We start from the raw sequence: 21,880 nt of genomic DNA on the forward strand, positions 1-21,880 counted from the left end.
CCCTTTGATGCATGTAAAGCCATTTGTCACCTACTCCTTTTACAGCGTTTCTGATGCAAAGCTGTCCTCTTCATATCTGTCTCTCTCCAGGTTAATACAGTATTTAAGGGTCTGGTTTCGAGACTGAAGCATTATGTATGAGTCGCTTGTCAAGGAATGCAGTCATGACGCATTTATTTGAAAAACAGGGGCAGGAGCTCTACAGAAATGCTTGATTAGAAAATCCTCAGTTGAATGGTGCTTTCAGTACAAATAGAATCCATTCAGGATTTGTTCCCGTCTCAAACTTGTGAGAATCGGCTTTCAACAAAGTTATAGCAAGGTAAATCTGCATTAACAGAGCTTTACATAACACTAATTTGACTCTGGCCGATGACACATCCCTTTCTCCTTTCATCTGAGACAGGATCTTGAGCTCAGATCTCAGCTGTTGTCTATAACATTTTATATTTAAATTTGTCTTAATTCATAATGTTATAAACAAGTCTTGTAAAACAAATGACAGTGCTGTTTTTTTATATTCACATTACACAACCGTTGTATATCTTTGATTTTCCAACCCAACCAAGCAACAATTTGTAAAAACTGACCCTATTTTACGTCACGTGTGCTAAATGTCGGGTTTACAATACTGGCGCTACAAAAACATTTTCTTCGAGTCTCTCAAAGGGTACATTGAACCATTTCCATGAGCCTGGAGGTCTCCAGTTGTTGCATATGTGTTGCATACGTTTATTGTGAGGTTCACACAGTTAGGAATTCTTTGAGTTTGTCCATGATGGCAGACATTCTGTCCGCTGGTATCAGCATCACTGTCCTGAAGGGTTTCATGGGAACGTCGTCGAACGACCACCTGCCACCCAAACAGGAGTCCGCCTCGTCCTGGACCGAGTAGTGGAACTTCAGGGTGGCTTGCTGGAAGGAAAATACAGACAGTATTTAAAGGTCACATATTATGCTAAATGCACTTTTTAAATGTGTTCTAACATATCCATGGGTCCACGGTGTGCCTAGAGACTGCCAAAATATATAAAAAAATAACAATCTCTCCTTTTCTCACTCTCCCCCTTTCTGAAACCCCCACCCCTCCCCCCCAATATACTCCAGTCAGAATTCTCCTCGTTTCTGACCTCACAAACTTGAAAGCCAGAAGCTTTCACTGTGCAGCCCACACCCCTATTTCTTATTGGTCCACGGCCCCGACAGACAGAGGGCGAGGCGTATCTGGCTTCGCTTCCGGGCGGGGGGAGCTCAAAGATTGTATATTTACGAGGGGAGCTGCAGCTCTTTTTAAAAAATAGGCCATTGTGAGATTAGCTAAACATCAGCATAGTACAATAAATTATCTGAAAGTTTTTTTCAGCAAACAATTAAAGAAAAACGTATTAGGGACCACCGAGACCATATAATATGGTGTATAATATGGGAGCTTTAAATTTGCAAAAAGATATTTAGACATGAACACTGTTTTTACTTTCTTTGAAGGCAGGTGCATCTCAAAATTGTAATTATTATTTTAGTCATGGAAAAGCCCATTCAAAAAGTGAAACATGTCTGGCCTTTGTATTAATTTTGATCATTACGGCTTGCAGCTCATGAAATAAAAAACAGTATATATATATAAAAATCAGAAATGCCAACCTTTAGAAAAGTATGTTTATTCCTTTTACTTTGTGTAATGAATCTAGAATATATGATATTTACTTTTTGAAGTAAATTAAAGAAATACAAATATTGTTGTTTTTAGCTGCACCTGTAAATACAATACTTTGTTTTTACCTCATAGAAGAATTCCTCCTCTGCATTGATAAACAAGTATTCCTCTTTGGGTGGTCCTCCTCTGGCTGGAATAGTCTTGGTTGCCTCTTTGCAGGACTTGCTGATCATGAGACAATAGTGACATTTCCCACTGGGCTTATTCGTCCTCTGAGCTTCAGCAATTTCTTCCCTGGAGAACAGACAGGAGTCAGTTAATGAATTAATACACACCATTTTTTTTCTTCAAACCACCAAAATAATGTATAATGATATATCTTTATACATCTAGAATAAACATACTTTACAGAAGTTAAACATGCCTATTTTAAATCATTTTTTTATTAGTTTTATGTCACATTCTAATATTTTGAGATACTGGATTTTTTCTTTTTTTTCTTCATCCCATCAGCTGTAAGCCATAATCATAAATATTAAAACAAAAAAAGGACTGACATATTCCACTGTGTAATGAATATGCTGAATCACTTTTTGAAATTGACTTTTCCATGATATTCTTATATTTTTTTTAGATGCACCTGTACTGTACTAAATGAAGGGAGTGAAACTCACAGGAGCTGTTTGTGGAGTGGGAGGGCGATCTGTGGAGGGACATTGACAAAGCGTTCGCTCAGCAGCAGCCCCACAGGCTTGCTGGGGTCGTTGAGGATGTGCTCTAGCTGCTCTGTCACACTGCCGGTGGAGCTCTTCTCGCACTGCTCCATGAGCAACTCCTTCAACTCCTCCACACACTGCACATCCTGCCAACAGCAACAGACACAAAAGAGACATTTTAATGGACAAGCATCACATGTTTGAATTCCTACATTATAAGATCCCCCCCTAATTGCCTATCAGTATGTCAGGTTAACGTGCAGCAGTGGTGTTACCTTTCTCTCTGTAAGGTTGAGCATAGTGATGAAGCCATACACTTGATCTGGGTCTTCATCATCGCTGTCTTCTGGCACTTCGGCTTGCTGGAGTAAAATGAAGGGATAAGTAGATTTATGTTAGAGTTGAAGATGTTACAAAAAAGTCACCTGGTACATACAAGATGAGACTAAACTATTGATTAACCCACCTTGATGACACTTCCGATATGATTCTGTTGAATGATGATGTCCGTCAACTCCGACGTGTTTACGTGGGCCTTGAGGAAAACCTGTGTTACCCAAACACAACAGAAGGGACATCAGTGAGTAAGGTGATGCGACCAACACCATACACATGAATATGATCATTTAGATGCAAACACATTTATTGTCCCAAACCTGTTGCAGGAGTCTCTTGACGCCATTGAAGTCGTTGGTTGTAATATTGTGGGCTTCGAAGTCCACCATGACCTCCTGAATGCGAGGCAATAATAAGCAAACAATTTAACAACAGAAACATGCTTATATTTACACTTACTTCAGTTCCTTTAAGTAGTTTATTTATGTGCTTTTTGAGTAAATTACTTATTCTAGTTTCACTCAAGTGTGATTTTGACGTGCACAGTGGAATACTTAAATGATACGTTATTATAGATATAGAACTACCTAAATTTACAGTCATATTTCAGTTTAGCTACTAATTAAATAGGATATCATAGTTAATGCATTTAGAATACGTATTTTTTCAATCGTGGCTGACAGCAATGGCAAATAAATCTAATGTGCGTACTATTAGACGACAGCTGAGGTAGCAGGCTAACTAGCTAGCTAGCAAGGCCATGCATAGCATTGAAATTCGCATGATTGTTGGTTGCTCTACCTCATTGATCTCCTCGTCCGACGCCTCGCTGTCTTCCCCGGACTCGATGTCATCCTCCTCTAGAGCTTCGTCGGAGCTGTTGTCACTTTCTCCGGGATTTTCACCCAAACCCACTGCTCTCCTCTTAGCCGAAGAAGCCATGCTGCAAACAGTCAAGCAACACACGTGTCCAGTGAGTGGGCGGGGCAAACGCGTACACTACTTGAGCCCGCTCCACACAGTCGTAGGAAGCTGAAACTCTGACGCCGCCATTACGGCTCCGAATCTACAAGACTTGCCATTGGCCTCGCAACCTTCGGAGCCTCAATGCCGGCTTGTTGCCCGTTGCTGAAATGGAATAAACCATCATAGAAAAGGGGGTAAACAGTATTCAAACTCTGCTTACACTACTGTTTTACTGTTGTAAATAGGAAGTAGCTGCTAATGGTCTAATGTAAATAAGAAATATTTCGAATAAATAGTAATTTTTCACACGAGTTAATATTTTCAAGAGGTTGTTTAAATATTGAATATTAAGCCTCCCCTTCTTGACCCAGATTAAGGTCGTCATGCTCTAAGAGGAAGTCACAACTGAAGGTATATCGTTGTTTAAAATTTGTCTTTTTCTAGAGAATTGTCAATTTACCATACAAGCCACATAATGAGTCGCTTGTTATCATAGGCATTTCGGCTTTTTCCCAATGTATTATGTGTAGGTTACTGTCGCAGAACCGCCATTGAACGTGTTTTGCTCATGTAAACAATGCCACACCAGAAAACAGCAAGCTCGTCTTATTTACAAATATATCGTTAGACAGAGCCTACATTCAATTCAGTACGGAGGGCATTATTGCTTTGTATTTGTTTTTCATAGACAGTCCAATAATCGTGACTCAACAGTGTTGTTATCAGCAGGTTGCATATGCCAGTATTAGGGTGTAGCTTAGCCTGCTGTGCCTTCACACCCTGTGTCTTTACCCTGTTTTTCTCATTTCTGTTTCTGACATTGGCTGCACTTTTGACAGCAGCATTAACATTGTAACCCATTTCTTCTTATTGACCGTGTTGTGCTAGGGTCGTTGTTGAGATGCATGTACTGCTTCTCAAAGAGCCAAGAGATGGGGAGTCTGGACCCGATCCTTACATTAAGGTAAATGCACTTTCACTAAGTCTACTTATTTTCTATAGCACTTTGTTCATAAATATTGTCAGCACATCAGTCAAATTTTACTGCACATTTTGATAGGATTCTGCTATTTTGATTCCGTAGGAGCTGGCGTCACATGGACATAAAGCAACCCTCATTCCTGTGCTGTCTTTTAAGTTTGTCTCATTAAACACCTTGTCAGATAAGGTAACTTCCCTTATTACAGTGAAGTATGTTACATGTTTAATGTATTTATGTATTTATTGCTTTTGTGTGGTTTTTGCATCCTGCTGTTAAAGACCTCTTCTTATTACAGCTCTTCCAACCAGAAAAACATGGAGGTCTTATATTTACAAGTCCGAGGGCAGTGGAGGCTGTGAAGATGTGCTTAGAAGCACAAGAAAGAAGGGAAGGTGAGAGGGAATTGTTGCATCTTGGAATAGATATAATGGCCCTTACTCCTATGAAAACACATGTTTGGATAAATGTCTACCTATTTATGTGTACTGTGTAGGGTTGCAAAATGTTGGGAATTTTCAAAGTTGGAAACTTTCCATGGGAATAAACAGGAATTTACTACATTTTTCTAACTATGTTATTTCAGTCCTGGCAAACGTTCTAGACTGTAAAAATGCAGTTTTTTCAACTATGTTTTATAATATTTATGAACATTTAACTTCAATCAGAAATCAGAAAATCAGATTTATTTTAAAGCTTATTGAGACACCCAACTTGATATCATATATTGCTTTTTACTAGACCAGGTTTACAGAGGCTTAAACAGTGATTTTAAATATAGTTGGAGAAAATATATTTTAGCATATTCTTGACTAAAACAACCAGATTTCATATAAGTACACTTGGCAAGTTGCACATAGCACACATCCTGCTGCAGGGGTACAGAGGCCACGCCCCCTACATGCACTGTGCATTCCTCCACATGGGGGGCCATTTACTTAATTATTGAATGGGTGGGGTCAGACAGTAATATTTTACTCAACATTCATCTTTTTGTTGTTCAGTGAAATTATTGATTGTTCATAAAATAATCAAAATTTGATAAAGTTCTATTTACAAATAAATCTGTTCAAATGTAATGTTTTTTTTATTGTTTAGGTTTGCATGGATGTCTGCCTATGACAAAACATAATGTTTTAAATGTTTAGATTTATGTTTGGATATGGAAAAAAAATCATTTAAATGACCGCCATTTAGTTAATTCCTATAATTCTCAATTTTGAATATTCCCAAAATTCCAGAGCAAAACTTTCCACCCCTTTGCAACCCTAGTACTGTGTGTTTCTGGACAGCTAACTGAGATTTTAAATAAGTCTCCTGATTAAATGTTAACCGTTTTCCTTATTATTTATTCAGAATGGAACAGCTCTGTCAAAGACAAATGGAACGCCAAGTCCATCTATGTGGTTGGGAAGGCAACTGCTGCGTTAGGTGAGTAATTGCCATATATGAAAACCTCTCTCTCTTCAAGTCACTTTTCTAGAAAATCCATCTTTGTGCATTAAGCCTTTTTATTAACCCTTTGCTAACTCCAGCAGAGCGTAGCAGGCACCTGGTGCCGACAGAAGTGTGTTAAGTGATGGTACCCGCCCTCGCTCTGTTGGAAATAGGTTGCGCACAAGTGACAGTTTGCTGTGACACACAGAGGATATTTGCTCTGTAGAAAAACGAGCAGGTGCAGCACTATTCTGAAATGTGCTCTGCTTTCCTTCCTTAAGTGACAGTTAATGTCTTTTATTTTTATTTTAAGAAATACATTTTTGGGGCTGGTTGCCTTTAAAGGACAGTTGGAAGCTGAAGAGGTGGACAGGAATTGTGGGGGGGAATGACATGCAATACGGGTCACCAACTGGAATTGGTCCAGCTACATTGCGATCAAAATGGGTTGATGGCTTTGTTTTCATTTTTTATGAGTTTTGTATTTAGTAATTGAATAAGTTGAAATTAATTTGACCAAACAATCTGTTTTGGTAATTATACATTAACATGTTGCTGATATCAACATTCTATATCATATTAATCTCGTCTTTTTTTTTTTTTTTCCCTGCACAGTACAAGATCTTGGTCTGACCCCTTTGGGAGAGGACACAGGGACAGCAGATGTCCTATCGCGTGTTATCATCGAACGTACGTTATGATTTTTTACTATATATGTCATAGAAAATGTAGGCTTCTTTCTGCTAACTTTTTGACCTTATATACTTCATTTCTCACCGCAGGAGAGGACACAAATATTCCACCACTCTTTTTCCCCTGTGGCTCAATTAAAAGAGACGTGTTGCCCACGGCTTTAAAGGAAAGTGGTAAGCATTTCTTCCCACTGTTGTGCCTTTTAGGATTAAGACTCAAGGTGATAAAAAAAATTATAATTCCTGGTGGGGTTACACTAATTATAAGATAATAATTGTGCTAGCTACCTTTTTGACTGCAGGGATTTGTTTCTTTTGTTTCTAGGCGTGCCCCTGGAGACGCTGACTGTCTATCAAACCTCAGACCATCCAGATCTGGAGAAAAATCTAAAGAACTATTTCACAGAGCAGGTAAAACCCCCACTGCTACTTCACCTTAGAGAGTACTTTTTATTTTATTTTAAATCTCCCAACTGTTAATTTGTCTGTGCTTTTTTTTCAGGGCACTCCAGCCAGCGTAGCTTTCTTTAGTCCATCAGGAGTGAAGTTTTGCCTGGAAGTTGTGAGGAGGCTGTCTGGGGAACAGCTGGCTCAAATAAAGGTATAGTTGCCAATTTAAAATAATTCATGAATCTGTAGCGCTTATCAGATCTGAGAAATACTTAAAGTTCTTGTTTTTTTTCCCCAGTTTGCAGCCATTGGACCTACAACACGAGACGCCATGTTAGCGGAAGGCCTGTGTGTCAGCTGTTCTGCAGAAAAGCCAACACCAGAACACCTGGCAGCAGCGATAGCCAAAGCTCTACAGTGACCGCCCACATGCTGGAAAATCCATCCAATGTATCTACTCTCTTTTTTTTTTCTATGTTATTTATATGTATTGGCTATTTGTCTGTTTTACTTTACTGCGCTTCTTGCCCAGTTTTGCATGTACACCCGCTAATTTGCACTGAGGAGAAAAGTTGCTTTTTGTGCCAGAAAAGCCCGCAAAATGTGAGCGAATACAATCAGAACGTTATTTATTTTTAAAGATTGCTCAATAGAAAGTGAATGTAGCATTTGTTCTTTGAAATAAATGTTGTTCTGTGTGATGATATGGACGGTTTGATCTGTGGTTATTCATTGTAAAACACTCGATTGTCCCATTCAAAACAGGTGTAGGCAGAAGTCAAGGCAGACCTAAACTGCTATTGTCCACATGAAAGTGAAGAGGATTTAACTTGTATCCACAGGTCAACAACAGCCCATTCAAAACCACTGTAGCGTGTAACGACACATCCATACAACTCAGTCAAAATTGGGAGACAGTAAAATACAAGGTTACTTTTCACACAAAGCTGAGGAAAGTGGGCTACCTTTAAGAGTGTGTCACACCTTTGGATGGGTGTAAAGAGAGACACTAGAGGATCTGCCTATAAAGCACTGTGGCTTCTTGCTTGTCGTCATCTCACTTTTTGACGTATCTACTAGCCACGATGCTGACTTTTATCCAGCTGATCATTTTGACGAGCATTGGCTTCGCTGATGCAGAGAAACTTTTCCACAATCGGGATCATTCTGACGTGCAGACCCTTAACTCTCACCAAGCTGAGGGTATAACAGACAAGCACAGAGCAGAGGTAAACGATCTACTTGTTCTACTATATAAGACATTTCATGATTGGTTATAGGAACCATATATTGTAATTTGTGTCTTGTAGCTATTTCTCTCTAGATACGGCTTCATTAAGCCAGTGAACTGGGAGGAGACCCACCTTGAAGATTCAGAAACCTCTTTTGAAGATGACTTTCCGGAAGACCTTCACCACGCAATCCAAGAGGGAACGTCAATGCACTTTTCAAGAGATAATGCTCGGGACAGCGATCAAGCAGACCACACTGAGAGCTTGGCCTTTATTTCAGCACTTGAAGAGTTCCAGAGGGTGTCGGGCCTGCCTGTCACCGGCCTGTTTGACGAGGCAACCAAGGTGGCCATGAACAAGCCCAGGTGTGGGGTCCCAGACAAAGAGATTGACCTTAACGCCTCTGAAGAACCGGAGAACAGTGGCGACTGGGAGGCCCAAAACAATTCCAATGACACTTTGAATGAGACTGACAGCAACAACAACACAGCAAGTAATACAACTAGCGACACTTTTGCTACTGCCAATCCCCTTGAAGATGACATTTTAGATTTAAATGGCACAGAAGGTGTCCTCACAGGCATTTCCAACGACACAAGCATGAATTATACAGATGAATTGGATCGCATTGTAAATAACACTGCTCTAAACGGCACACACGGTATGAACGAGGGAAATCAAGAAGTAAACACTAGCATTAACCTCGGTCAAAGCAAAGCCGTGCAACGCAGGAAACGTCACCTCGCCCATCTAGTAAGCTTGAACAGGCGCAAGAGAGATTTGGGTGAAACGGGCTACATGGCCTTCTCTAAGAGGGTGCTGAGGTGGAGGCTGATAGGGGAAGGCTACAGCAGCCAGCTGTCCATTGAGGACCAGAGATACATCTTCAGGATGGCCTTCAGGATGTGGAGCGAGGTGTGTCCACTGGAGTTTGTGGAGGATACACATTCCCCGCTGGAGGATGTCGATATCAGGCTGGGCTTTGGCACAGGTAGGTCCGACCCAATACAAAAGACACTCATTGTAACAAGTTTTTAGAGTAAAAAAAAAACTCATTTATTTAGTCAGATATTTAATGCAATGGTTACGGTAATCTATTCTGCTGCAAATGTCCCCCTGTTGTAAATGATGATTTTTTTACTTATGTACTTAGGTGTATGTGTTTTTTTATGTTTATATGCATATGCATTTTTAGCAGTAATAGTAGTAGTAGTAGTAGTATAAAAATGGCATGCATCTTTTTTCTTAATAAATACATTCAGTGCCACTATATTCCTTACAGGCAGGCATCTGGGTTGCAATCAGAGGTTTGATGGCACTGGTCAAGAATTTGCCCACGCCTGGTTCTTGGGTGATATACACTTTGATGACGATGAACATTTCACCGGTCCCAATGCTGCCAGCGGGATCAGCCTGCTCAAAGTAAGCATACTACAGCAACAGAAGATAGTATAAGAGAAATAATGATTTGAGGTTTAGTTACAGCTCTGACAGCAATTTAAATGTATTTTCCGTTAGGTGGCAGTCCATGAGATCGGCCATGTTTTAGGTCTCCCCCACATCTACAGACCTGGTTCTATAATGCAGCCCAGCTATCTGCCACAAGAGACAGGCTTCGAGGTGGGCTGGATGGACAGGAAAGCCGTACAGCATCTCTATGGTACAGGATAACAACACCACCTAGTGGACACATACACAAACAGACCAAGAGAGAAATAGATAAACTGCACTTTGCAATTTCAGGGGAGGGGGATTTGTTTACATTTGCAGAGCCTTCAGCTAGTTTAGCAAACCTATTTACTATACAATTAATTCTTAGTATTGAATAATTATATCATGATTCCTCATTAATCAAATAAGAAATATTTTTAAACACCAAAAATAAGACTAGAATATTTTTGTAAACGACAAAGAAACGGTGTCTTTTCATTTAGCTGTATATCTTAAACATTGTTCCAGGGATCCAATTTCCCTGTGAGGAAAGTTTTGTTTTTTCAGTTACGAGAATATACCTTAGAAACATTTTCACTCTTCTGACACACCTTTTCATTTTGACATATTCACAGTAATAGAAAAATACAACATTTTATTACATTTTTATTTTCTATAATGAATTTGTGTTTGAACCCAGGGGGCTGTAAAGGTCGATTCAACACAGCATTTGACTGGATCAGAAAGGAGAAGACGCCCTATGGGGAGGTGGTCATCCGCTTCAACACCTATTTCCTGAGGGACGGCTGGTACTGGCTGTATGAGAACAAAAACAACCGAACGCGCTATGGAGATCCGGTCGCATTGCAGATTGGCTGGCGTGGAATTCCCACCGACGGGGTGGATGCGCACGTTCATGTGTGGTCCAGAAAAAGAGACGCTGTGTACTTTTTTAAAGGTATAGGCCTACTTCTGTATATAATGTAAGCACAGACACATTTGTATGAAGGATTATTCTTTTCATAAAATACCCTTTAAAGATATATTTTGTTAAATGTTGTTTGTTTTTGTGGACAGGCACCCTGTTCTGGAGGTATGACACTGAGAATGACCAGGTTTTCAAACAGGACTCTGAAGGTCACCGCTATCCAAGGTTAATCTCTAAGGGTTTCCCAGGGGTGCCCGGCCCCATCGACACAGCCTTTTATGACAGGAGGGACGCCCACATCTACTTCTTCAAAAACACTCTGGTAAGATTTGCATCCTTATCTTTCTGTTCGACACATGAGAAGCAAGGAGCACAAAGGGAGGCAAAGCAAGGCATAACACCAACAATGAAATTCCAAGTACTTGACTTAAAATAACAAAAGAACAACATACACGGACATTAACAAAAAATGAAAAACAGTCCTTAAATAGCCAACATAATAGAAAATAAACACAAGAATAAGACGGGCATTAAATAATTTAAAATAATTGAGAGGTGCAGGGATTGGAACCTGCAGTTTTCTAGGATTGTTTTCCAGATATATGGTGCATAAAAAACTGAACACTGTTCACCACAAAGCCCCAAAGTCACTATCTGTCAAGTTTGAGAAATTTGATTTACAACAAATATTTGTACCCCAGCCCCTTTAAAATGTTATTCAATGATCCAGCCCACTCATTTCCCTGATGTGATTTGTAAACTAACAATACTAGAGTGTACAAAAAGTAGATATCCAATAATATAATTGAAGTCTTGGAGAGACGAAAAGCCCAAGCTAATTCATTGTTTCTCAGCCTAACGAGGGGAGCATTCAGGCAAACAAAACTGCTACTCTTCCTCTGTGATTTGTTTTGCGTGCCCGTAATTAAATTGAATTTCCATACAAGAGGCGAAACAATTATCTGTTCAAACAGGTGTACGCGTTCGACGTGGAAGCCAACAGCTTGGCACGAGGTTTCCCCAAAAACATCAGAGCTGTTTTCCCCACGGTGGCGAGCGGAGACCATCCAGATGGCAACATTGACGCTGCCTATTTCTCCTACACCCACAATGCCATCTTTCTCCTCAAGGGCACGCGCTTCTGGCAGGTGGTGGGCGGCCGCAGTCGCTGGCGCCGGCCCCTCCTGCCCAGAAATGGCCTGCTGCCACACAAGGAGGTGGACGAGCGCTGGTTCGACATCTGCAACGTTCATCCCACGGCACTCAGACTTGCACGCTGAAGAAAGAGATTCACTTAAGCCATGCTACTGTGTGCTGGTGTGGTGTGGTCTACTGATTCACTTGTTGATGCATGTTGATACATGTTGTCATGTGTGTGCAGACATCCACTATCTGATTTTTTTTTCCCTCTATTATTTAAGATATTAAAGTAAAGTGCGTAACTTATGTTCACCCCCATTAGGAATTCTGAGTAATTACAACAACACTGTCAGTGTTTATACTGTACATGAGTATAAACCATCCATGTGTTATAGCCTTTGGTTATAACACATGGATTTATTACCTTCTGCTGTTTGTCCAGGTTTTTTTTTAGCAGTAGAATCAACAACTGAGATGTTTCCTGGGCTCTTCTTGTTTTTTTTCTGAGCTCCTGCCAGTGTCGAGGGGGCAAAACCAGTTTGTAAACGCTGCCATACTGAGACATACAGAGAGAGTTGTGTGGCGTTGATAAGCTTAATCAACTTTGTGTCAACTCGGCGATGGCTTGAATGTGACATACATCCATTTAATATGAAAAAGTTGCGCACTATAGCTTTAAGGACAATAACAGTTGAATATCTCTGTTAGCTCTTTTTCTTCTTCAATAATGTGTGTTATTATTATATCAGCTGCTCAGTCTGTCTCTGCCAAATGCACATTGGCATGAAAACAATACCAGAGGACCTCTCTTAGGATTAAGATATTTAGAGGATTAGCGAGAATAAAACTTATTTATAGAATGTTTACGTATTCTTCGCGCAGGCACCTCGTTTTACTTATGCTGTCTGTACAAAGTGGCTGATAATCTTGCAATGTTTTGCTCAGCGGCTTTCTGTGAAAAGCTTAATGTGCTTAAGTGCACTGTGGAGACGCTGCTTTTCAAATGGCCAAACTACAAAGAAACAGAGACGTTTATGCAAAAAAAGATGAGATAGCGTCGACGCTGGCAATATACATATTTTCAACTGTGGAGGGATTTCTCATGTCAGATACATTGGACCACTTGCTTTTGAAGAAACACACATAAAAGCATCCTTTCTATTATGCACATATGGAAATGTATTCAGAAGACAGAGAGTGGTTTCTGAGTAAACTTACAGATAGAAAGCATATGGTCTTTTTTTTTACATAAAAGAAATGTTGTGCACAATGGATTCATTCAGATTCCCCTTTGATTGTTTCTTATTCATGCAATATCTTCCTTGGAGGGTTACAAAATCCACTTGTGATGATAAGAAAAACAACATAAAAAATATATTTTTTGCCCTGATGCCCAAATAAGCAAATGAATGACATTTGCTTATTTGTTCTAACATATCATTTATGATCATCAGAGGAAAAATGAGACTGTTGTGCAGATCTCTTTGAAATCCTCCTCCTTATGAAAGGCATAGGTTGAGGATATACACACTATCAATCTAAAAAAAAATAACATATTGGAATTTAGATTGAATCAAAAATGATTGTAAAACAGGACACGCCTTATTACTCAATGCTGTTCCATTTCATAGTAATCATTTGAGCATGGTGCAAAGAAAAAACTGACATCGACATTTTGAAATCGATATAGTTACTTGAACACTCTTATTAATTCAGCTCATTTTTTAGGAGATTAGGCTCCTGGTGGGCCCCCGGATAACTAGCGTTAGAGCCCCCAGGCACTCCGTGGGCTGTATTAATAAATTGAAGTAGAAATCAATTACAAGCAAAAGGCACAAAATGTCATGGCAATGTGTAGAGGCCAAAGAGATGGATGTCTGTCATCATGAGAAAAGCAAGTCTGCCTCACGCCTCAGACAGAATTATCTCTGTGCAAATAAACCCCCTTGTTCATTCCTCTTGTGCTGTTCTTGTCTTCTTCAGATAATAATACCGACTGGCTTCCTTTGTCACTTTATTGGTTTATCTCGGATTTGAGTGAGTGAACAGCAACGGGACGTTGTTTCTGTCTCCGGATTTAAAAATGATTAGTGAACTATTACATTTTCTGTCACATTTGTTTGCATCTAATATGTGTGTGTAGCCGCAGTCCATTGCTGCATGTGTGGTTGACATCTCAGCAGGAATTATTGATGAGCTAATATCGAATGCGGTGCATGAGATGATGCAGTTGTGATGGAGTGCTTGGGATCTTCTTCTTTTTTATCCCATTATGAGGCACCACACATCTCCTTAATGCACCCTGGAGTTCCCCATACAGAGAGAAATACCAAATACAAACTGTTTATTTTCTCATGCATGCGAGTTCTGTGGCTGCCACACACACACACACACACACACACACACACACACACACACACACACACACACACACACACACACACACCATTACCATTGAAGCTCTCTTACCCACAACATGGGCCTTTTTTGGATGCCACTACTAGGATAAATGAGATCAGTCATGCTGATGGAGCCCCGAATAAATGTAAAAACCTGTGTCATGGCTCAGGAATCCGCATCGAAGGCACTTCAGAAACAGGAGTGAATGGGATAAAAACTCCTGCATAAAATTCATATTTATATATATATATATATATATATATATATATATATATATATATATATATATATATATAAAAATAACGAAATTCACCCAAACTCTGCAAAGATGGGAAAAAAATAACTTGCAGTGCTGTTGCCTCATTTCTTTTGTTGTTGTCTCAGAGCAGTGCGGAAAACGTAGGAATAAATAATTTGTTATGTCTCGTACAGGGATGTGTCTTTAGTGTCTTTCATGGGATTATAGCTCAATAAACTGCTGCATGTATATACAGCATTGTGTGAATGCATTTTCAAGATTCTCGTCTGCAAGCTCCAAATAAATCCTTTTTCCCCCCGTCACAGATCTCTAGGGTTGAATTAATAGTGTGAGTTCAAGGATCATATCAAGTTCAATGTGTTCACAGAAAGAGAACATTTACACAGGGAACAAGTGTAGGAATTTCCATATAAATGATGTCACACCTCGTGGGAAGGAGGATAAATAGTTTACATATAAATAGTTTTATATGCTTGATTTGAGAAAATGTTCTTTATTGGTGTCATAATAATATTCCCATACAGCACTGTGCAAATCGTGTGTGCCCTGTTGGCTGTCTGCCCTATATACTAGTAACAGAGCAAGTGAAGCTATAACCTTGTCTGGAAAAGGAATAAACAATTCCATTACCACAAGAGTATTGATCAGTAGCTAGGGAGAGGACTCAGGAGGATGGAACAGCTTCCTGCATCCCATTCCCCTTTACTCCACCTTGATATTTCCTCACTCTATTCATTGTTCCGGTGTCTTGATGTAAGATGCATTATATGGCTACAACAGACGGATACATCTCAACCTATCTTTTATTTTGACCCCTTTGGCTTTTAATTGTGTAATGAATTGTTCAATGGAGTAATAAAATGGGAACAAAACCATTAAACCTGACCTTCTATGATAACATTTTCATAATAAGCAGGTGTTTGGAGACTTGCAAGAGACCAATTTGAAAAAAAGCTAGTCAGAATTGAAGCAGCAAAGGCCGAACTATCCCACATTTCAAACCCAAATATGTGTCACGTTCCAAAAAAACTGGATCCTGCATGATGACTAGACTGAGTAAAATTAGTTGAGGAACCCTTTAATAATCAAGATGTGTGTCATTTAATGACTTAAAAGCAAACTGAATTAGAAAACAATGTGCTTAATAAATAAAATATGTATGTGTTCTTTACGTGTTCATATTTTATTTGAACCGTAGTTATACATATACACACACTTTAGACACACTTCATACACACACACACACGCACTTCATCTTCATCTAATTACATTGCACCTTTAACAGGCCATAGTTTATCATCCACCTACAGTGAAGTGTGACGCAACTGCGGTATTAAAATGTAAATGATGGATCATAATATTGAGCCTCCGAGCATCTCAACTCATCTTGCATGCTACATGGGGGGAAGCAGGGCCCAGCAGAGGGCAACCTCCACACATAGTAGAGGTAGTTCAACTATATCTCAGGACTGCTGTGTTAGACCCACTATAATCAGTCTCTATTTTATTTGAAACATCTGTTTTAATTTTTCCATGTACAGATTTTTTTCCACATGTTTATCGGCGTCTTTTGCATTCTAATATACCTCATCAATGTACTTGAAATTGTGTTTAATCTATTGGTCTGAAATGGATGTCAAGGCTGGGGTTTTTCATGTGTCTTTTTCCCCCAGCATCTTGGTTTTTGTTGGTGAATATGTTTGCCTTGGGTGTCCTGCTGTGTTCCATCTCTCTGTGTTTGTGAATACGTCAAGTGTATTTTCAGAGCAGAATAAGAAAGGGAGAGGATATTTTTTCCACATATTGTAATGGTCCCCTCTGTTGTCGGATGCCTATACTGCTGAAATGCTGACGTGTGTGTGTGTGTGTGTGTGTGTGTGTGTGTGTGTGTGTGTGTGTGTGTGTGTGTGTGTGTGTGTGTGTGTGTGTGTGTGTGTGTGTGTGTGTGTGTGTGTGTGTGTGTGTGTGTGTGTGTGTGTGTGTGTGTGTGTGTGTGTGTGTGTGTTTCCTGATATGACATAACCATATGGTTATGGAAATACATGTTTCACTATATGTTTGAAAGCGAATTTGTTTCTACTGTCAAATAACCTTGCGGCAAACTGAGGTGGAACTCACATAAACTGTTTATTCAGCGTTTATAAGCGTGGAATTCAGACTTTTACTGTGAAAAGCAGACTGTGAGTCGAAAGTTGTTTTGCGCATTTTACTCTTGAGTGGCATCGTTAACGAGGCTCTGGCTTGTTTACTAGTGGTTCGGAAATCAAGCAGTCTCTCACCTCACTCTGCCATAGAGACACATATTAAAATACACACACACTCACTCACTCACTCACTCACTCACTCACTCACTCACTCACTCACTCACTCACTCACTCACTCACTCACTCACTCACTCACTCACTCACTCACTCACTCACTCACTCACTCACTCACTCACTCACTCACACACACACACACACACACACACACACACACACAGATATTCCCTCACATGTGTCTCCCTACCATCCCTCCCTTTCGGCGTCTCCTCTTGCCCTCAGATAAAGAAGTTGGGATTAGAAGAGAAGAGAAAAAAACACTGACTGATGCCTTCGCTCGCTGCCTCTCAAATTTCACATTCAAATCGATATTTCAAAAGCTTTTTTATCATCAAATAATTTCAAGCAAAGTGCTGCTCCTCTCCAAGGATCTTTAATGTTGAGGAGAGGGAGGTAAATAGGATTTGGAATTCACAAACCCCAAGCTTTTCGTGCTGTCATAATATGCCGTGAAGAAGAAGGAGCTTTCTTTGTGCAATGGGGGGAAAAAAACTGTGTTAAGTCTGCAGTAAAAAGCAGTTTTTGAAGACAACAGACACAAGTATCTTTGACTTTACATCCCTTTCACATGTAAGCAGGAGCCCACCACGCCACATGGAAATGTGTACAGTAATTACACATCTTCTCTTGAGAATAGCCCACGTATCACATGGACTCATTTGAATGAGGAATCCAAATCATGCAAGTGTAATTAAGCATTGTGTGTAGCCTCATGCATAATGCAGCCTTAAAGGTATTGACTTAAATACCTGATAAACAAATAGAGTGGGTGTGGAGAAAAAAAAGGGATATGTTTGCCATACCACACAAGCAGCCCTCTTCCAATAAATGCGCTAATTTGCCTCCATATGTGGTGGAGGAATTTCTCCACGAGCGTGAACCTTGACCTTTTGGCCGAGGAGGGGGTTTTGTAGACAAAACAAGAGGGCTTTTCTGGACGTGTCGGTGTGAGTGGCAGCTGCAGGTCAAGAGGTGGGGGGGACGAGGCTGTCCCACGCATGGCCACACAGAAGTAACTGCCCCAATGGCACATCCCATTTTCAGCCTGGGGAAAGTGACAGACATGGGCTTTGTCATGTGAGCCTGGATATATAGACTGATGATGATATAGATGAAACGGTCAAATGCTAAAGCTATAGTCAAGGTTGGTTTACCTGACATTTAAAGGATTAGTTCACCTAAAAGGTTAGTAAGTTCTCACTTACCTTTGGTGGTATCATGCCATGCAAGCACTTTCATAGGGAATGTTTCTTTGCCAGAAAGTAGTGACCACGTTTTTTGCCCTGATGACAGCAAATTAAATTATTTTCACATATGTACATTGTATTCAGGTGCCAACAGAGATCTCCTATATCTCAAAATCTGAGCCAATAATACCTAAAATATCTAGATATAGAGGATTAGAAAATTAGAGAGTGTTTGTTTTATAATTGGGTGAACCAGTCTTTTAATTCACGGATTATACTGATGTCATCATCACAAGCCTTTTTGATTAACTTGTATGTACATAAGCAGCAGCAGCATTGGCTATGTAGTCCTTTCATTTACTTTCAAGTGTGTCTGTTTTTCGCAGTGATCACAAGTCCCAATTTTTCCTCGCTCACACAAAATATGGCAAGGCTCTGTTACCACCTGTCAACAACATTGCCAACATCTGACGAGCCCTTTATATTCTCCTCCGAGCCAGAGAAACACACCTGCTTAAGAGACTACTTGTACATTCATGAGCAAGTAAACAAGAAATTTGAAAGTGGGCAAACATCCGAGTTTTTGTCTTTCCTCTCTCCTATGGCTGTCTCCAGATCCCAGCCTGATTTCCACCTCACCTCAGCACCCCCATCCCTCTATCCCTCTATCCCTCTTTCTCCTCCAACACTCTCCCTTACTCTCTATCTGTTTTTACCAGAGGAACAGATGGGGTTGGACTCCGGAAGGGAGGGGATGATGGTTGGGTATGAGCAGTCCCTTACTTAAATGGGGGGAAGGGTGTCACACTTTGAGTTACGTGTGTGTGTGTGTGTGTGTGTGTGTGTGTGTGTGTGTGTGTGTGTGTGTGTGTGTGTGTGTGTGTGTGTGTGTGTGTGTGTGTGTGTGTGTGTGTGTGTGTGTGTGTGTGTGTGTGTGTGTGTGTGTGTGTGTGTGTGTGTGTGTGTGTGTGTGTGTGTGTGTGTGTGTGTGTGTGTGTGTGTGTGTGTGTGTGTGTGTGTGTGTGTGTGTGTGTGTGTGTGTGTGTGTGTGTGTGTGTGTGTGTGTGTGTGTGTGTGTGTGTGTGTGTGTGTGTGTGTGTGTGTGTGTGTGTGTGTGTGTGTGTGTGTGTGTGCGCGCGCGCGCGCGCGTGTGCGTGTGCGTGTGTGCAGGTTTCCCTTCCAGCCTCATGTTTTATATGGTAGAGGTCTCCGGGGCTGTACATGGACATTCAGTAATCAAGATCTCATCAAACCATAAACAAAAAACTGAGTAATACATACAGTACTGTATATAAATAGCGGTACAGTCTAAATGTTTAGCTTCTTTTCGCTGCAGGCTTTCAGAACAGATTTGAACATTTTACTTCTCTACTTTTAAAGCCCCCCCAGTCTTACTGCAGCATACATTTGGGAGCCAATTTGTTTCTGCAACAAAAGCTTTACTAGCAGTACCCTTCATCTTGATTTAAATAATAATTATAGTTTAGTATTGTTGTATCGTAATAATAATAAAAACGTACTAAAGTGCTGAGATCTGACAATATGGCACCATTTACTAAAAAGAAGGCCCGAAAGTGGAGCACTCTGATGATCATAAAGGTTTTAAACAAACCCCTCAGGCTCAACAGAAAAAATATTACCAAAACTGTCCATTATAATTATCCCAAACAGTCCCTGGTTTAGGCTTTTAAGTATATACTGTGGGCGTGCCGTGCATGCACACCATTTCCCTAGGCGATGAAGGGTTATCGACGACATTTCTGGGTGCTCAGTTTTAACTTTACCTCAATTTACAGTAGTCTTGATCATTTTAATTAGACAAGACTGCTCTCCCTAGAAAAACAAAAGGATCAGTTGGACATCATATGTCAAAAAACAAACAGTTGTTCAAATGAAAATAAACATTTAGTAGCAGTAACTCTTTTTCATGGGATGCAATTGTTATTAGTAAATGTCTACTGTGGACACATTGAATTTCATTGTAGTGATGGCGCCATGTTCCAAGACCCCTTCTGTGGGAACAATGTTACCATAACCAATAAATATGATATGACAAAACCTATAGAAGATCCTGTGGAAAGGACTGGTATGTTGGCCTCACTTGGTCTTGTTAGCTCTCTCTCTATACTGCTCCCCAAGCAGGAGTTCCCACCACCCTTAACAAGGCCCCCCAATAGCCCACACAGAGAATTGGCTACACTTTCACACTCGCACTGGACACATTGATTGACTGCCGCTCTCGCCCTCAAGATAACTATTCTGGGGGAGTCTTGCAAAATGTTGACGTGTTTGCTCTGAGAGAGAGAGAGACAAAATTCCTGTAACCCGCTTTGCACACTGTGATACATGACGAAATTGTGCTGCAATGTGAAGCATCCGTCTCTTTTTTTGTTGTGGGCGTGTGACACTGAATGGCAATCTAAAAAAAAATCTTGTCCTTTCCTTCTACCTTCCTTCCTTCCTTCCCGTAGTGTATATGGGTGTATATGTGTGTTCCTTAAACATACATGTTACAGTATCCTGCATTCATGAAAGATGCATTACATCACTCCACTCAAACGCACACGGTAACAGCGGGATAGTTGTTTTTCTCAGCATTGCAGCTGAGGCCTATTTGAAAATACACTTCAGAGTTTGTTCTTCTCCTCCAAACAGCTGCCATTATTCATGCATGTCAGCCAAGGAATGTTTTTCACATGTCAGTGTCAGAGAGATTATATTACGTTACAACCGCTGGCTGATGATGGTTATGCTTTTTTTTTTTTTATATGTACCAAACAGTACATGGGTAATAATAAATATTGCATGCTTTTCAGCTTGAATGATGTGGTATGTATTCTAACCTGTGCTCCAGGAATTGTAGTGTGTCAAAAGCGTGAGAGAATTATGTCTGTAGAGGGGATGCTATGTTAATGCATTACATTTTGGAATACTAAGTATGCAGGAATCTTTGCTGGGAGCTGGAATTTGGCTCCCTTTCCATGTAGGTCACACCTTATTATGACAAAAATGTAAAAGAAAGTTCTTGCCATGACGCTCTGTTTAGAATATGAGAAGTAGGAGCCCCCCCCCCGTGTGTGTGTGTGTGTGTGTGTGTGTGTGTGTGTGTGTGTGTGTGTGTGTGTGTGTGTGTGTGTGTGTGTGTGTGTGTGTGTGTGTGTGTGTGTGTGTGTGTATGCATCATGTGTGTCACAGATTTTAAATGGTAGGCGTTTAATTTTTTTTTTTATCTAAATGAAAATTTTTGGGAGAAAGTGGAACAGCTCGTTGAAGGAGCGGTGAGAAATCGAGAGTGACGTTGCCACCTCGCAGGCCCTGAAATTGGGTGCCGTTAGTTGTGCCAGTCTCTTTGTTTGGAGATTAATGTTGCGTCAGTCACATTCTTTGTACGAGGGGACACACCAGCCAAGCTGCATGGTGAAATCGAGCTATATTTCCAAAAAAACAACCATTCTGATGCAAAGGAAAAGAAAATAGGAGAGAGCGGCATATTTGGAGGGGCATCATAAATTTATCTGACATGCATGGGGCTCCTCGCTGTTGTGAGCCACTGATATGTTGCCAGTCAAAGCTTGCCATTTGTGGCATCATCAACCTCTGTGTTTTAACTTAGTTTGTGTGTCTTTTTTATGTAGGTGGTGAAACATTACTGGGTCGTGCAGCAGTGAGCGCGCACACACACACACACACACACGCACACACGCACACACACACAAGCACACACACACGGCACTGAATTCGGAGGCCCCTCTTTCTCTTTTTTCCCCCTTTTCTGCAGGCTTTGCTCAGGGGCATGACACATTTCTGAGGGG

The 21,880-nt window shown here is 40.5% G+C and overlaps 3 protein-coding genes across 3 annotated transcripts; 2 read left to right on the plus strand and 1 right to left on the minus strand.

Moving 5' to 3' along the window:
- Positions 1-157: 157 nt before the first annotated feature.
- bccip (BRCA2 and CDKN1A interacting protein) lies at positions 158-3,667 on the minus strand. Its single transcript, XM_080048688.1, has 7 exons — positions 3,508-3,667; positions 3,027-3,101; positions 2,837-2,917; positions 2,646-2,732; positions 2,329-2,516; positions 1,780-1,948; positions 158-915 (listed from the first exon to the last, which is right to left on the minus strand). Exons 1-7 carry the CDS (start codon positions 3,646-3,648, stop codon positions 745-747), a joined length of 912 nt encoding a protein of 303 aa, XP_079904814.1. The 5' UTR covers positions 3,649-3,667; the 3' UTR covers positions 158-744.
- A 390-nt stretch (positions 3,668-4,057) lies between these two features.
- uros (uroporphyrinogen III synthase) lies at positions 4,058-7,862 on the plus strand. Its single transcript, XM_080049108.1, has 10 exons — positions 4,058-4,083; positions 4,561-4,636; positions 4,757-4,840; positions 4,950-5,046; positions 6,008-6,082; positions 6,704-6,778; positions 6,871-6,954; positions 7,106-7,191; positions 7,283-7,381; positions 7,469-7,862. Exons 2-10 carry the CDS (start codon positions 4,574-4,576, stop codon positions 7,589-7,591), a joined length of 786 nt encoding a protein of 261 aa, XP_079905234.1. The 5' UTR covers positions 4,058-4,083; positions 4,561-4,573; the 3' UTR covers positions 7,592-7,862.
- Positions 7,863-8,255: 393 nt separating this feature from the next.
- mmp21 (matrix metallopeptidase 21) lies at positions 8,256-12,041 on the plus strand (the record flags this gene model as incomplete). Its single annotated transcript, XM_080049403.1, has 7 exons — positions 8,256-8,399; positions 8,481-9,393; positions 9,685-9,824; positions 9,921-10,062; positions 10,534-10,791; positions 10,911-11,083; positions 11,736-12,041. The coding sequence occupies 7 exons, from the start codon at positions 8,256-8,258 to the stop codon at positions 12,039-12,041; spliced, it is 2,076 nt and encodes a 691-aa protein (XP_079905529.1).
- Between the last annotated feature and the right edge of the window lie 9,839 nt (positions 12,042-21,880).

This window comes from Ammodytes marinus, assembly GCF_949987685.1.
Source record: "Ammodytes marinus genome assembly, chromosome: 20".
Lineage (NCBI taxonomy): Eukaryota > Metazoa > Chordata > Actinopteri > Uranoscopiformes > Ammodytidae > Ammodytes > Ammodytes marinus.